The 14,687-nt window shown below is 47.4% G+C and overlaps 1 protein-coding gene across 1 annotated transcript in view; it reads right to left on the bottom strand.

Annotated features, from left to right (window-relative positions):
- ITFG2 (integrin alpha FG-GAP repeat containing 2) overlaps nucleotides 1-14,481 on the bottom strand; it is a 64,036-nt gene extending 49,555 nt beyond the window's left edge. The window contains exons 1-4 of the mRNA XM_044280800.1: nucleotides 14,239-14,481; nucleotides 14,073-14,168; nucleotides 10,334-10,375; nucleotides 7,439-7,598 (exon numbers count right to left, since the gene is read on the bottom strand). Of these exons, the coding sequence (XP_044136735.1) occupies nucleotides 7,439-7,598; nucleotides 10,334-10,375; nucleotides 14,073-14,168; nucleotides 14,239-14,334 (394 nt within the window). The 5' untranslated portion in view covers nucleotides 14,335-14,481. The remainder of the gene's footprint in view (nucleotides 1-7,438; nucleotides 7,599-10,333; nucleotides 10,376-14,072; nucleotides 14,169-14,238) is intronic.
- Nucleotides 14,482-14,687: the final 206 nt, after the last annotated feature.

Below are 14,687 nucleotides of genomic sequence, written 5' to 3'. Positions count from 1 at the left end.
CAGCAGCTCTGACATGTCGGGGTAGTTGTGAATGAACTTCTGCACCACCAAATTCAGCACATGCGCCAAGCAAGGGATGTGCGTCAAACTGGCTAGTCCCAGAGCTGCAACGAGATTTCGCCCATTATCACACACCACCAGGCCGGGCTTGAGGCTCACCGGCAGCAACCACTCGTCGGTCTGTTGTTCTATACCCTGCCACAACTCCTGTGCGGTGTGGGGCCTGTCCCCCAAACATATGAGTTTCAGAATGGCCTGCTGACGTTTACCCTGGGCTGTGCTGAAGTTGGTGGTGAAGGTGTGTGGCTGACTAGATGAGCAGGTGGAAGAAGAGGAGGAGGAAGTCGAGTAGGAGGAGGTGGCAACAGGAGGCAAAGAATGTTGCCCTGCGATCCTTGGCGGCGGAAGGACGTGCGCCAAACAGCTCTCCGCCTGGGGCCCAGCTGCCACTATATTTACCCAGTGTGCAGTTAGGGAGATATAGCGTCCCTGGCCGTGCTTACTGGTCCACGTATCTGTGGTTAGGTGGACCTTGCTACAGATGGCGTTGCGCAGTGCACACTTGATTTTATCGGATACTTGGTTGTGCAGGGAAGGCACGGCTCTCTTGGAGAAGTAGTGCCGGCTGGGAACAACATACTGTGGGACAGCAAGCGACATGAGCTGTTTGAAGCTGTCTGTGTCCACCAGCCTAAATGACAGCATTTCATAGGCCAGTAGTTTAGAAATGCTGGCATTCAGGGCCAGGGATCGAGGGTGGCTAGGTGGGAATTTACGCTTTCTCTCAAATGTTTGTGAGATGGAGAGCTGAACGCTGTCGTGTGACATGGTTGAGATGCTTGGTGACGGAGGTGGTGGTGGTGTTGGTGGTACATCCCCTGTTTGCTGGGCGGCAGATGCCAACGTTCCTCCAGAGGCGGAGGAAGAGGCCGAGGCGGCAGCAGCAGAAGAGGCCGAGGCGGCAGCAGCAGAAGAGGTAGCAGGGGGAGCCTGAGTGACTTCCTTGGTTTTAAGGTGTTTACTCCACTGCAGTTCATGCTTTGCATGCAGGTGCCTGGTCATGCAGGTTGTGCTCAGGTTCAGAACGTTAATGCCTCGCTTCAGGCTCTGATGGCACAGCGTGCAAACCACTCGGGTCTTGTCGTCAGCACATTGTTTGAAGAAGTGCCATGCCAGGGAACTCCTTGAAGCTGCCTTTGGGGTGCTCGGTCCCAGATGGCGGCGGTCAGTAGCAGGCTTTTGGCGGCGGGTGTTCTGCTTTTGCCCACTGCTCCCTCTTTTGCTACGCTGTTGACTCGGTCTCACCACTGCCTCTTCCTCCGAACTGTGAAAGTCAGTGGCACGACCTTCATTCCATGTGGGGTCTAGGACCTCATCGTCCCCTGCATCGTCTTCCACCCAGTCTTGATCCCTGACCTCCTGTTCAGTCTGCACACTGCAGAAAGACGCAGCAGTTGGCACCTGTGTTTCGTCATCATCAGAGACATGCTGAGGTGGTATTCCCATGTCCTCATCATCAGGAAACATAAGTGGTTGTGCGTCAGTGCATTCTATGTCTTTCACCGCTGGTGAAGGGCTAGGTGGATGCCCTTGGGAAACCCTGCCAGCGGAGTCTTCAAACAGCATAAGAGACTGCTGCATAACTTGAGGCTCATACAGTTTCCCTGGTATGCATGGGGGTGTTGTGACAGACTGATGGGCTTGGTTTTCAGGCGCCATCTGTGCGCTTTCTGCAGAAGACGGTGGGAGATAATGTGAACGTGCTGGATCCACTGTCGGCCACCCAATTGACTAATGCCTGTACCTGCTCAGGCCTTACCATCCTTAGAACGGCATTGGGCCCCACCATATATCGCTGTAAATTCTGGCGGCTACTGGGACCTGAGGTAGTTGGTACACTAGGACGTGTGGATGTGGCAGAACGGCCACGTCTTCTCCCAGCACCAGAGGGTCCACTAACACCACCACGACCATGTCCACGTCCGCGTCCCTTACTAGATGTTTTCCTCATTGTTATCGTTCACCACAACAACAAAAATATTATTTGGCCCAATGTATTGTATTCAAATTCAGCTGAATATAAATTTGAGGCCTAGTATTTAGGCGCTGGGTGACCGGTATGGATTTACTAACAGAATTAGACTTGGAAATGCACAGTAGCGTGTGTGTGAAGTTATTCTGAATGACCCTATGTGCACCTTGAATATTATATACCCTTTTAGGGATAGATTTCAAATAGCTCTGATACAGCAGAAACCACTAAATTATGAAATTGCTAAATTGGGAATTGTATTTCAACCCAGAACAAAAAATGTGCTTTGACGGACACTAAATAACTTGCCCAGCCAGAACAGTACAGCGGTAAAGACAGATTTAGCGGGATATAAATTTGAGGCCTAGTATTTAGGCGCTGGGTGACCGGTATGGATTTACTGACAGAATTAGACTGGGATATGGCCAAAAAATAACCACACTATTGCTGGTTAAATGCACTTGGTGTGACAGCTTGACCAACCACACTACTGAGGGTTAAATGCACTTGGTGACAGGCGCAGCTTGCCCCTGATGTAGTATATGGCCAAAAAATGAACAGACTATTGCTGGTTAAATGCACTTGGTGTGACAGCTTGACCAACCACACTACTGAGGGTTAAATGCACTTGGTGACGGGCGCAGCTTGCCCCTGATGTAGTATATGGCCAAAAAATAAACAGACTATTGCTGGTTAAATGCACTTGGTGTGACAGCTTCACCCTGATGTAGGCTTTAGCCAAAAAACAACCACATCATTGAGGGTTAAATGCACTTGGTCGCAGCTTGTGCTGGCGCACCACAAGACACAAAATGGCCGCCGATCACCCCAGAAAAAAGTGACTGACAAACGGTCTGGGCAGCCTAAAAACAGTGAGCAATTGAGTATCAGCAGCTCAATGATCCACAGCTGCAGATCGATCAATTAATCAAGTCCTTTGGAGGAGTTAATCTGCCTAATCTCGCCCTACTGTCGCAGCCGCAACCTCTCCCTATGCTGATCAGAGCAGAGTGACGGGCGGCGCTATGTGACTCCAGTTTAAATAGAGGCTGGGTCACATGGTGCTCTGGCCAATCACAGCCATGCCAATAGTAGGCATGGCTGTGACGGCCTCTTGGGGCAAGTAGTATGACGCTTGTTGATTGGCTGCTTTGCAGCCTTTCAAAAAGCGCCAAGAAAGCGTCACAAAAGCGCCAAGAAAGCGACGAACACCGAACCCGGACTTTTACGAAAATGTCCGGGTTCGTGTCACGGACACCCCAAAATTCGGTACAAACCCGAACTATACAGTTCGAGTTCGCTCATCCCTAATGTCCACCATTGGATTGCGCTGGTGGTGCTTATCAACCAAACGACCCCGGAGGGCGATTGGGAAGGTACGGGTGTCCACCATTGGATTTGCGCAGGCAGTGCTTGGCAACCAAACGGCCCCAGAGGGTGAATGGAAAGATAGAGAGATCTACCATTGGATTGAGCAGGCATCGCTTTATCACCAAACCGACCCCGGAGGGTGAATGGAAAACTGAATGGTCCTCCTTTGACCGTGATAGGACCCGGGCCAGTCTGACCCAGACAGGGGGGGTCTTGCAGTGATGAGGACTGAGGGGGAGGACCCAAATGTATTTACTTTATTTATTTATTATTATTATTTTTTTATTTTTATTTAAAGCTGGGATGCCCACCTCAATTGCAAGAGGCAGAGGAGTTAAAATCCTCAACATTGAAGCCCCACAGAAAGAACCCATATAATTCTAAGCACAACAGTGCCAGCCTCAAGAGATGGCTGACCAGGAAGGGTTAATTGCCTGAGGCCAAGGCGGGCTCTGTAGGCTACTGAGGGAGGGGAGGCAAGGTGGGAAAAATTTGCGTGAGTCCGCCCCCCTCCCCGGGGATTAAGTGCGGACCAGTAGGCCGCAAGCCGCGGCCTAACGTTATGAGACACGACCGACTGCCCGGCCGGAGCACCGAGTGCTGCGGAGATAAAGCTGCAATTGAGCTTACCAGACACAGCGCATCATTGTAGTCCTCCCCGGAATTCAAAACCGCCCCCAGAGTGAAGAGTCCTCCTGCAGAGAAATGCGGCCGCTTGCGCTCACATGTTGAAAAAATGGCGCAGGCCGGAGTGAAGGCTGGGCCTTATTTCGGTGCCCGAACCCAGTGTTGGCGCTAGCCTCCTGGAGCAGCACGCTCCTAGGCACTCGCATGCAGGGGTGGATTATCGCAGGGAAGAACAGAGTTAGTCTGTAAGTACCCCATTTAGCATCCGGATCAAGCTGTGTGCACAGCCGCCCGCTGTGTTTAATCAGCGTCAGCGGGGAACATGGCCATTAACCCCCTATGTGCCCGTGTACCTTCAGCACAGAGGGGTAGGGAAGAGCTGTTAAAACTGGGCTAGTGAAGAGCGCTTGGTAAATAAAGCCTGTGTCTGGCCAAGGAGTGAGAAGGGAGGGAGCTGGCAATGAAGCCCATCTGCTTTGCCAAATAGGAAGGAAGGGGTGGGGGGGGGGGGGGTTAACATACTCACCTAGTCCCGTGTACTCACCTAATCTTTCTCCTCTTCACTTCACCCTTCCTAAGTGGGTCACCTCCTCAGCAGCTGGCACCGAAGTGGCAGGAGTCTGGTATGGCGGGAGGGTCTTCTCTTTGGCAGACCTAGATGACCCCTTGGCTGGCGGGATGCAGGGGAGCGAGGCTGCCCTGGTCCACCTTGTCTTCTGTGGGGGAGGCAGCAGTGCGGATGACCGACACTGGCGCAACTCGACCCCGTGAGAACAGGGAGGCGAGGCGACCACTGTTGTCCCATCTGAAAAAGAAGGAAGAAAATAAAAAAAATCTTCAGGAGATCCCTGCAGAGCCTCCTATTGACACTAGAAAAAACTACAGCTCTCTCTCCAGGCTGGAGGGGGTATAGCTGCCAGGGGAGGAGCTAACAGCTTTAACTAGTGTCAACGCCTCCTAGAGGACATAGCTATACCCACGGCCTCTGTGTTCCCCAATGAATATGGGCGAGAATTTTTTTGTTAAACTGGTGTTTAAAATGTCACTTTGTGCAGCCTTGAGTTTATCTAGTAGCAGGATCTGAATTTTTACTCTGTTCCATCAGATGCAGGACAGCTCCTTATCACTGATCTCTGAACTCCTAAACACTTATTATATCTCAATTCTTATCTTAGTGATAAGAATGTGGCTTAAATAAGGGTTTATGACCTTTTAGTAATTTAAAGATAAGGTTTATTAGATGACAACACAAATTGATTCACACAGCTAGACAGTTAACAGTTTGTGACAAAACAGCTCAATATGTATATTATAAAAATCTATGTGTTTGTCTGTCTGTCCTCTATAGGCATCCCAACGCCTGTTGGACACCAAATTTGGCACATTGGTTGTTTGGGAAGGTTTTCGTAAAGGTCTCAGCTCTCCAGAACAAACCATTCTTGAGATATTCCACCAAAATGTATTAGCCAATAGGAGCTCGCAAGCCCTCCACTCATATCCTGCCATACACACGGACATATGACCCTTATTAGCCAATAGATGGTTATGGGTCACTGTTAAGGGGGTGTGGTGCTGTGAAAGTCACTGCTAAGGGGCGGAGTGCTGTGGAGGGCACAGTTAAGGGGGCGGGGCATTATGGAGGTCATTGTTAAAGGTGCTTAGTGCTGTGGAGGTTACGGTTAAGGGGGTATGGTGCTGTAGAGGTCATTGTTGAGGGGCAGAGTGTTGTGAAGGTTATTGTTTAGGAGGGTCAGGGCGCTGTGGAGGTCACATTTAAGGGGGCAGGGTGCTGTGGAGGACACTGTTAAGGGGGTGGGGCACTGTGGAGATCATTGTTAAGGGGGCTTGGTGCTGTGGAGACTACAGTTAAGGGGGGAATGGTGCAGTGGAAAATTGAAAAAATGATTTTTAGCCTAAAATGGGTAAAATACAATCATAAAAAATTGCACCCAGAGCTGTACATAGCCATTAAGGACAAGTAAGTGTACACAGGGCCTTGCTATTTAAATCACATTAACCACTGAATACTAAAAGCAGCCTAACACGATGAGGGACATAAACCAAGACGGGCGTTCCCATACGGAGGGAGATAAACCTAATTTATTAAGTGGCAGATGGCTGTTAATATATTAGGCACATCTCTGGCAGTCCATGCCCCATAAAGAGAAGTCTATGTTGTGCAAGGCTTGGTGTATACAGGGTGGGCCATTTATATGGATACACCTTACTAAAATGGGAATAGTGGGCGATATTAACTTCCTGTTTGTGGCACATTAGTATATGTGAGAGGGGAAACTTTTCAAGATGGGTGGTGACCATGGCGGCCTTTTTGAAGTCGGCCATTTTGAATCCAACTTTTGTTTTTTTCAATAGGAAGAGGGTAATGTGACACATTAAACTTATTGGGAATTTCACAAGAAAAACAATGGTGTGCTTGGTTTTAACATAATTTTATTCTTTCATGAGTTATTTACAAGTTTCTCTTTGTTTAAAGCCATTGACACGTCGCCGAGGTTAACACGTGCGGAGCGGATAGAAATTGTGTTGATGTCTGGTGACGTCGTGGGCCAGTTGAATGGCCCCCAAGGTCTCCCGATCTGACCCCCTTAGACTTTTATCTTTGGGGTCATCTGAAGGCAATTGTCTATGCTGCGAAGATACGAGATGTGCAGCACCTGAAACTACGGATACTGAAAGCCTGTGCTAGCATTTCTCCTGCGGTGTTGCTATCAGTATGTGAAGAGTGGGAGAAGAGGGTTGCATTGACAATCCAACACAATGGGCAGCACATTGAGCACATTTTATAAGTGGTCAGAAACTTGTAAAAAACTCATGAAAGAATAAAGTTACGTTAAAACCAAGCACACCGTTGTTTTTCTTGTGAAATTCCCAATCAGTTTGATGTGTCACATGACCCTCTTCCTATTGAAAAAATGGATTCAAAATGTCCGACTTCAAAATGGCCGCCATGGTCACCACCCATCTTGAAAAGTTTCCCCCATCACATATACTAATGTGCCACAAATAGGAAGTTAATATCACCAACCATTCCCATTTTATTACGGTGTATCCATATAAATGGCCCACCCTGTACTTCAGCTATAACTTATGCCAGTTTCTGGGGTAAATTATAGTAAATCCAGCCAGCTGCACAAAGCCATGGCATCAGGAAAGTGGCGAGAATGGTGTGCTCCATAAATTGTGACTTATTTACACCACAATAATGGCGTAAATAGGTTGATAAATGTCCCTGGTTGATTTTGGCAGGAGTAACCGGCTAGCTTACACATTTGTGGGTGTGCTGGGGATGGGGGATAAGGAGTAATAGCTTTTAGCCAAACAAACAATCAGTTAAAAAGCATATGGCCTCCTTAATGCAGATAATACACACTTATTACTAGCTCTTACCTATATCGCTAATCAGGGCTAGCTTGGTATTTGCAGGTAAATGCTGTGTGTAAGTAGCTTTCTGTTCTTCTCCCATTGTAAGGTCACTTGGGGCATCTGATTTAGAGCTCAGGTCAAAGAGATGAAACCAGCCCTCTGCACTAACAGCCACTACAAAATTCTTTAAAAAAATAAATAAAAAAATCATTGCATAATCAAATAATAATGTTCTTTAATCTCCATCTTCCTTAGAGAATGAGCCAAATTTTGCAAATCTGACAAGTGTCACTCAATGTGGTAATAACTATGGAACACCTTTACGTACCCAGGCCATTTCAAAAACGTTTTCTCATGACACATCCAAAATTTCCCCAAAAATTAGAAAAATTCACTATTTTCTAAATTAGAATTTTTCAGCATTTTAAGACTTAAGTGATACCTCATAAAATACTTATTAATTAACATTCACCATATGTCTACTTAATGTTGGCATCATTTTGTAAGCATCCTCCTTTTATTTATTTTTTAGGCCGTTAGAAGGCTTAGAATTTTAGAAGCAATTTTTATTTATTTTTTTCAAGAAACTTTAAGGACCAATTCAGTTTTAAAGTCACTTTGCGGGACTTAGGCTTCATGCACACAACCGTTCAGTTTTTTGCAGCCCATTGTAGACATGCCTATTCTTGCCCGCAAAATGGACAAGAATAGGACATGCTATTTTTTTTTTGCGGGGCCTCAGAATGGAGCAACGGATGAGGACAGCACACGGAGTGCTGTCCGCATCTTTTGCGGCCCCATTGAAGTGAATAGGTCCGCACCCGAGCCGTAGTTTGCGCACCCGAAAACCGGTCGTGTGCATTAGGCCTTATACAATAGAAATTATCTATATATAATCCCGTTTTAGAAACTATAGCCCTCAAATTATTAAAAGCGATTTTACAAACGATTCTTAAACCATTTAGGTGTTCCACAGGAATTAAATGAAAATGGAGGTGAAATTTCAAAATATCAAAAAAAATTGCAGATTTTCAATTTTTATCAATTTTTCCTGTAGCAAAAGGGTTAACAGTAAAAGTAACCATTACAACAATTAGTATTACCCTGATTCTATAGAAACACCCCATATGTGGCGGTAAACTGCAGGGCACAGATGGGAGGACATATGGCTTTTGGAGGGCAGATTTCGCTTGAATGTTTTTTGGGCATCAACTCACATTTAACCCCTTAAGGACATAGGGCGTATCGGTACGTCCTATTTCCCGAGTCCTTAAGGATCCAGGACGTACCGGTACGTCCTAGCTTTAAATCGGCATTCCGGCGCCCCAGGGGTTAATCTGAACAGGATGCCGGCTGAAATCATTCAGCCGGCATCCTGTCACAACGCCTGGGGGGGGTCATGTGACCCCCCCCCCCCGTGTCGGCGATCGCAGCAAACCGCAGGTCAATTCAGACCTGCGGTTTGCTGCGCTTTTTGCAGTTTCTGATCCCCGCGGTCCCTGACTTTAGCGTGCCTAAATTAGAAATTTTCACACCCCCCCCTGCACGATTTGATGGCGGCGGGTGGTGCGGCAGGCGGGATCGCGATCCCCCGCCTCCCTCACGTTGAATAATCGTTGGCGTCTAGTGGGTTATACCAGGGTGCCAGCACATAGCTGGCACCCTGGTATAAATGGCTGACATCGTTGATGCTGGAATTTACAGAGATACCAATTTTATATCTTTTTTTTTTTTTTTTTTTTTTTTTTACATTTTACTACTTTTACACAAAGCCATTTTCTAAAAGCCATAGATTTTTTTTTCTGGGTCTGTGCGGCTTGTTTTTTTGCAGTATGAGGTGATGGTGCTATCTTGCAGAACATGTCAGTAAAAGCCAAACCCCTGCCTCTGATCGGGAAAGCACGGCTCTTGTGCCCACCCAATCAGCATGTCGTACATGTACAGCACTTGTCCCCAACTCACTGACAGCTCACTGGCGCTCGTCATCTAAGGCCCCTTTCACACAAGTGAGTTTTCCACGTGGGTGCAATGTGTGACGTGAACGCATAGCACCTGCACTAAGTCCTGACTCATTCATTTAAATGGGTCTGTGTACATGATCGTTTTTTTTCAGGTATCAGTTCTGCGTTGCGTGAAAAACACAGCATGTTCTATATTCTGCGTTTTTCACGCAGCCCTGGCCCCATAGAAGTGAATGGGGCTTCAGTGAAAAACGCATTGTGGATGCGATGCGTTTTTAACTGATGGTTGCTAAGAGATGTTGTTTGTAAACCTTCAGATTTGTATCACCCACGTGAAAAACGCATCAAAACGCATTGCACCCGCGTGGAAAAAACTGAACGCAATCGCAGACAAAACTGACTGAACTCGCTTGCAAAATGGTGAGTTTTATTGAACGCATCCGGACCTAATCCGTCACGTTCGTGTGAAAGAGGCCTAAGGGTTAAAGTAACCTAATATGCAGCAGCTTATGACAGAGAACATGCGATATATATGTTTATATGATTTGGAGCAGGATTTCTGCTTTAAACCAAAGTAAATCTTGACAGGACTCCAAGAAGAGTCAGTGCGCTGACGAAAGATGCACATAATTTATGACGAGGCGTGCGTCTCATCATAAATTAGGCGCTTCTAAGGCAGTCCGTGCGCCTGGAGTGAAAAACGAAACCACTGCACGAGTGTAGCATTGTTGGGGGGGGGGGGGGGAATGATGTTCTGGCTCCTGCCACTCCTACGTGGTGAAGACAGCATAAAAAAAAGGCCCGTGCAACAAATTATGGGCCAGCTTTGATGTCTGCCACTGTCATTCAATCAGTAGGGGGAGTGTCCTCAGCTTTAGAGACACCCCGTCAGAGGTGCAGGACTCTACTAGATTCACACTCACCTCTACGCTTTAACCATCCTCATATCTCCACCTACCTTTCCTTTATTGCAAACGTCGCCAACACCTACACAGGTCAGCTGAAAAACAGAAAGAGTCCACATTTCAATATGTGTACAGTTCACCAGCTCCCTTTTCAGATAAATCTAAAATCAAATATCACGTATTCTGCTGAGAAAACCTGTCATGAGTCACATGTATGGGCAGTATGGTGGCTCAGTGGTTAGCGCAGGGGGCCTGGGTTCAAATCTGACCAAGGACAATATCTACATGGAGTTTGTATGTTCTCCTTATGCTCGCGTGAATTCCTCCAGGTAATCTGCTTTCCTAACACACTCCCAAGAAAAATACTAAGAGGTTAGTGTGGAAATTAGATTGTGAGCCCCCGCAGTGACAGGTACTGATGTACAGCGCTGTGGAATATGTATGAGCTTTAGGCCTCTTTCACACTTGCGTTGTCCAGATCCGGCGTGTACTCCACTTGCCGGAATTACACGCCGGATCCGGAAAAACGCAAGTGAACTGAAAGCATTTGAAGACGGATCCGTCTTTAAAATGCTTTCAGTGTTACTATGGCAGCCAGGACGCTATTAAAGTCCTGGTTGCCATAGTAGTAGTGGGAGCTGTATGCTTACAGTCCGTGCGGCTCCCGGGGCGCTCCAGAATGACGTCAGAGCGCCCCATGCGCATGGATGACGTGCCATGTGATCACGTCATCCATGCGCGTGGGGCGCCCTGACGTCACTCTGGAGCGCCCCGGGAGCCGCACGGACAGCAAGTATACTGCTCCCCCGCTCCCCACTACACTTTACCATGGCTGCCAGGACTTTAGCGTCCTGGCAGCCATGGTAACCATTCAGAAAAAGCTGAACGTCGGATCCGGCAATGCGCCGAAACGACGTTTAGCTTAAGGCCAGATCCGGATCAATGCCTTTCAATGGGCATTCATTCCGGATCTGGCCTTGCGGCAAGTGTTCAGGATTTTTGGCCGGAGCAAAAAGCGCAGCATGCTGCAGTATTTTCTCCGGCCATAAAACGTTCCGGTCCTGAACTGAAGACATCCTGAACGGATTTCTCTCCATTCAGAATGCATTAGGATAAAACTGATAAGGATTCTTCCGGCATAGAGCCCCGAAGACGGAACTCTATGCCGGAAGAAAAGAACGCAGGTGTGAAAGAGCCCTTAGAAATAAAATCTACTCTGTTTCCTCAGTACGGTGCTATTCTATTGCCAGTTAAATCTAAAAGGGGGCACCGTCTACTATATACTATACAAATACAATATAACTTGATGAACATGAAAAGTGTCACCACCTCTTTCTTGAGAGTAGGACCACAAATATATGCTATGCTGCCATTTTAAATGATGACGTCCTAAAAAAATGTTTTGGGCATTTGTAACTGTTCTTTCATAAAACCCCATTGGCGTTTTAGTTTCCGTTTGCGAGATCCAGTCAGGGCTCTCACAAGCGGTCCAAAACGGATGTTTTGCCCTAATGAATTCAGTTTGCCTCCGTTCTGTCTCCATTCCGCTCTGGAGGGGGACACCAAAACGCAGCTTGCAGCGGTGTCCATCTGATGAAACTGAGCCAAACAGATCCGTCCGGGCACAACAAAAAACGGATCCGTCCCCCAACGACTTTCAAGACTGATCTGTCTTGGCTATGTCACAGATAATACAAACTGATCCGTTCATGACGGATGCATGCGGTTGTATTAATGTAACGGATCCGTTTTTGCAGATCATGACAGATCCGCCCAAAACGCCAGTGTGAAAGTAGCCTTAGGCCCCTTTCACATGGGCGAGATTTCCGTTCACCTCACACATTGCACCCGCACTGAATCCAGACCCATTCATTTCTATAGGGCTGTGCACATGAGCGGTGATTTTCACGCATCAATTGTGCGTTGCGTGAAAATCGCAGCATGCTCCTCTTTGTGCGTTTTCCACGCAACGCAGGCCCCATAGAAGTGAATGGGGCTGCGTGAAAATCGCAAGCATCCGCAAACAAGTGCGGAGCGATTTTCACGCACGGTTGCTAGGAGACGATCGGTATGGGGACCCGATCATTATTATTTTCCCTTGTAACATGGAAATAAGGGAAAATAATAGCATTCTTAATACAGAATGCATAGTACAATAGTGCTGGCGGGGTTAAAAAAAAATTAAAAATAATTTAACTCACCTTAATCCACTTGTTCGCGCAGCCCGGCTTCTCTTCTGTCTTCATCTTTGCTGTGCACAGGCAAAGGACCTGTGGTGACATCACTGTGCTCATCACATGGTCCGTCACATGATCCATCACCATGGTGATGGACTATGTCATGAGCGCAGTGACATCATCAAAAGTCCTATTCCTCAAAGAAGAAGACAGAAGAGAAGCCGGGCTGCGCAAGCAAGTGGATTAAGGCGAGTTAAATTATTATTTATTTATTTTTTTAACCCTCCAGCCCTATTGTACTATGCATTCTGTATTAAGAATGCTATTATTTTCCCTTATAACCATGTTATAAGGGAAAATAATAAAATCTACACAACACCTAACCCAAACCCAAACTTCTGTGAAGAAGTTCGAGTACCAAACATGCCAATTTTTCTCACACACGTGCAAAACGCATTTCAATGTTTTGCAATCGCGCATTTTCCCGCAACGCACCCTCATCTTATCCGGCCCAAAAACATGACACCCGTGTGAAAGAGGCCTTAGGCTAGTTTCACCCTAGAGCTTGTGATCCGGCTGGCACAGCAGTTTTCTTCTGGCCGATTCTCTGCCTATTGACCGGGGTGTGGTCCACATTATAGTTAAAGGACTGAATCCGGACATATCCCATTTTTCACGCAGGACAGCCCCTATGATGGGAGCATCAGAGTATTTCCGCATTGAATCGTGAGGGCAAGGGCTTTTTCATTAGAACTGGTGATGTACTGGGTCTCTGCTAGGTTGAGGCTTCCACCTAGCAGTGAGCCTGGCAATGTCACCTGCACTAATTGGCAGGATTTAGCACTCCCTTAGCCTGTAAAATGGCTAAACAGCGCTAAAGTCCGCCCATCAGTGCCGGTGACGTCACCGGCAACACTGCTAAAAATATAAAACAGCCCTTGCCCTGTGCAATTCAGAGCAGGACAAGGGAGAGCATCGCAGCATGAAATGCTCCTATGCTCATCTCAGAGGGGTTGCCTGGGTAAAAAAAAAGCAATATGTAAGCTCTGAACCCAGATGACCCCTTTAAAGGGCCAGACAGAGACTTCCAGCAATGAAGGAATGCAGAGATGTGGACAGCTGTTCCCTGTCCTAACAGCCGGATGGATCTCAAGTGCTATTATGAAACTAGCCTTAGTTGCCCATAGCAACCAGATTCCACCTTTTATTTTCCAAAGGAGCTCAGAATAAAGGAACAGTGGAATCTGGTTGGTTACTATAGGCAACCAAGTCAGTTTTCCTTTATAGGTTTTGCTAAATCTCCACTGAGGTTTATTTTTATTTTTTTATAACTCTTCTTTGTATGTACATCTTGGCAAACTCCTTTACCATGCCTGTATGAACAATACATGGGAAGGCAATGTTTCTTGTGCTAAGAAGTACAAGTTCCTGCTCTGTCAATATTCATGCTTTACACTGTAGCTCTGCTTGTTCAGATAGGCTACTATTAAAAGTTCGGATGCGCTGGGATTAAAATGTGCTGAGTGCTGACTTTTGCTGTACAAGGGCTGCTCACTACAATCCTATGGCACAGACATCACGACTCGTGCACGCATGCGCAAATCCCTGCGCTCACCATGCCGGAGCAGCAGCGGCTCAGCCAGGGCTTGCTCTGGTCATTCTTGTAGACTTGCAGCTTCCCGCTGGTGTCTCCCAGGACCAACTCATTCAGCTGCAGAAAGAAGAACACGTCACTGTCTGACAACCACCTCCGATCCGTCCCCCCAACAGCCCCCCATTACCGAGTCATTGTCCGCGTCCCCGAGACACAAAGCGTTCGGGAAGAGCGACCCGCTGAACTCCAGCACAGCACGCTGCACATAGCTCAGAGAACGCATCCCAGAACCGCAGCCAAACGCCTCACGGAAAACGCGAGGTGTGACGACGGTGGCCACGTGATAGTGCTGGAAAGGGAAGGCTCGCTGGACGAGATACAGGAAGAGGGGTCTGACGTAAATGCGCCGTCACTGGTCACGTGACTGCCATATAGGAAGAGAGCGGCCTGTATGTTTTCGTCATGAGGTGAAGCAAACATGGAGAGTGGTCAGGAGGACATGGGGTGTAGTGTGTGAGGGGGGCTTCATAGGGGGTCCATTGTGTGTTGGTAGAGGCTAGGGTGGGTATTAGGTGTATGTTTGTCGTGTGCCACCCTTTATATGCGGTAAGTGTGTGGTGTAGTTGGAGAAGGGTG

Source organism: Bufo gargarizans, chromosome 2, assembly GCF_014858855.1.
Source record: "Bufo gargarizans isolate SCDJY-AF-19 chromosome 2, ASM1485885v1, whole genome shotgun sequence".
Lineage (NCBI taxonomy): Eukaryota > Metazoa > Chordata > Amphibia > Anura > Bufonidae > Bufo > Bufo gargarizans.
This window is presented reverse-complemented; position numbering and strand designations above follow the sequence as displayed.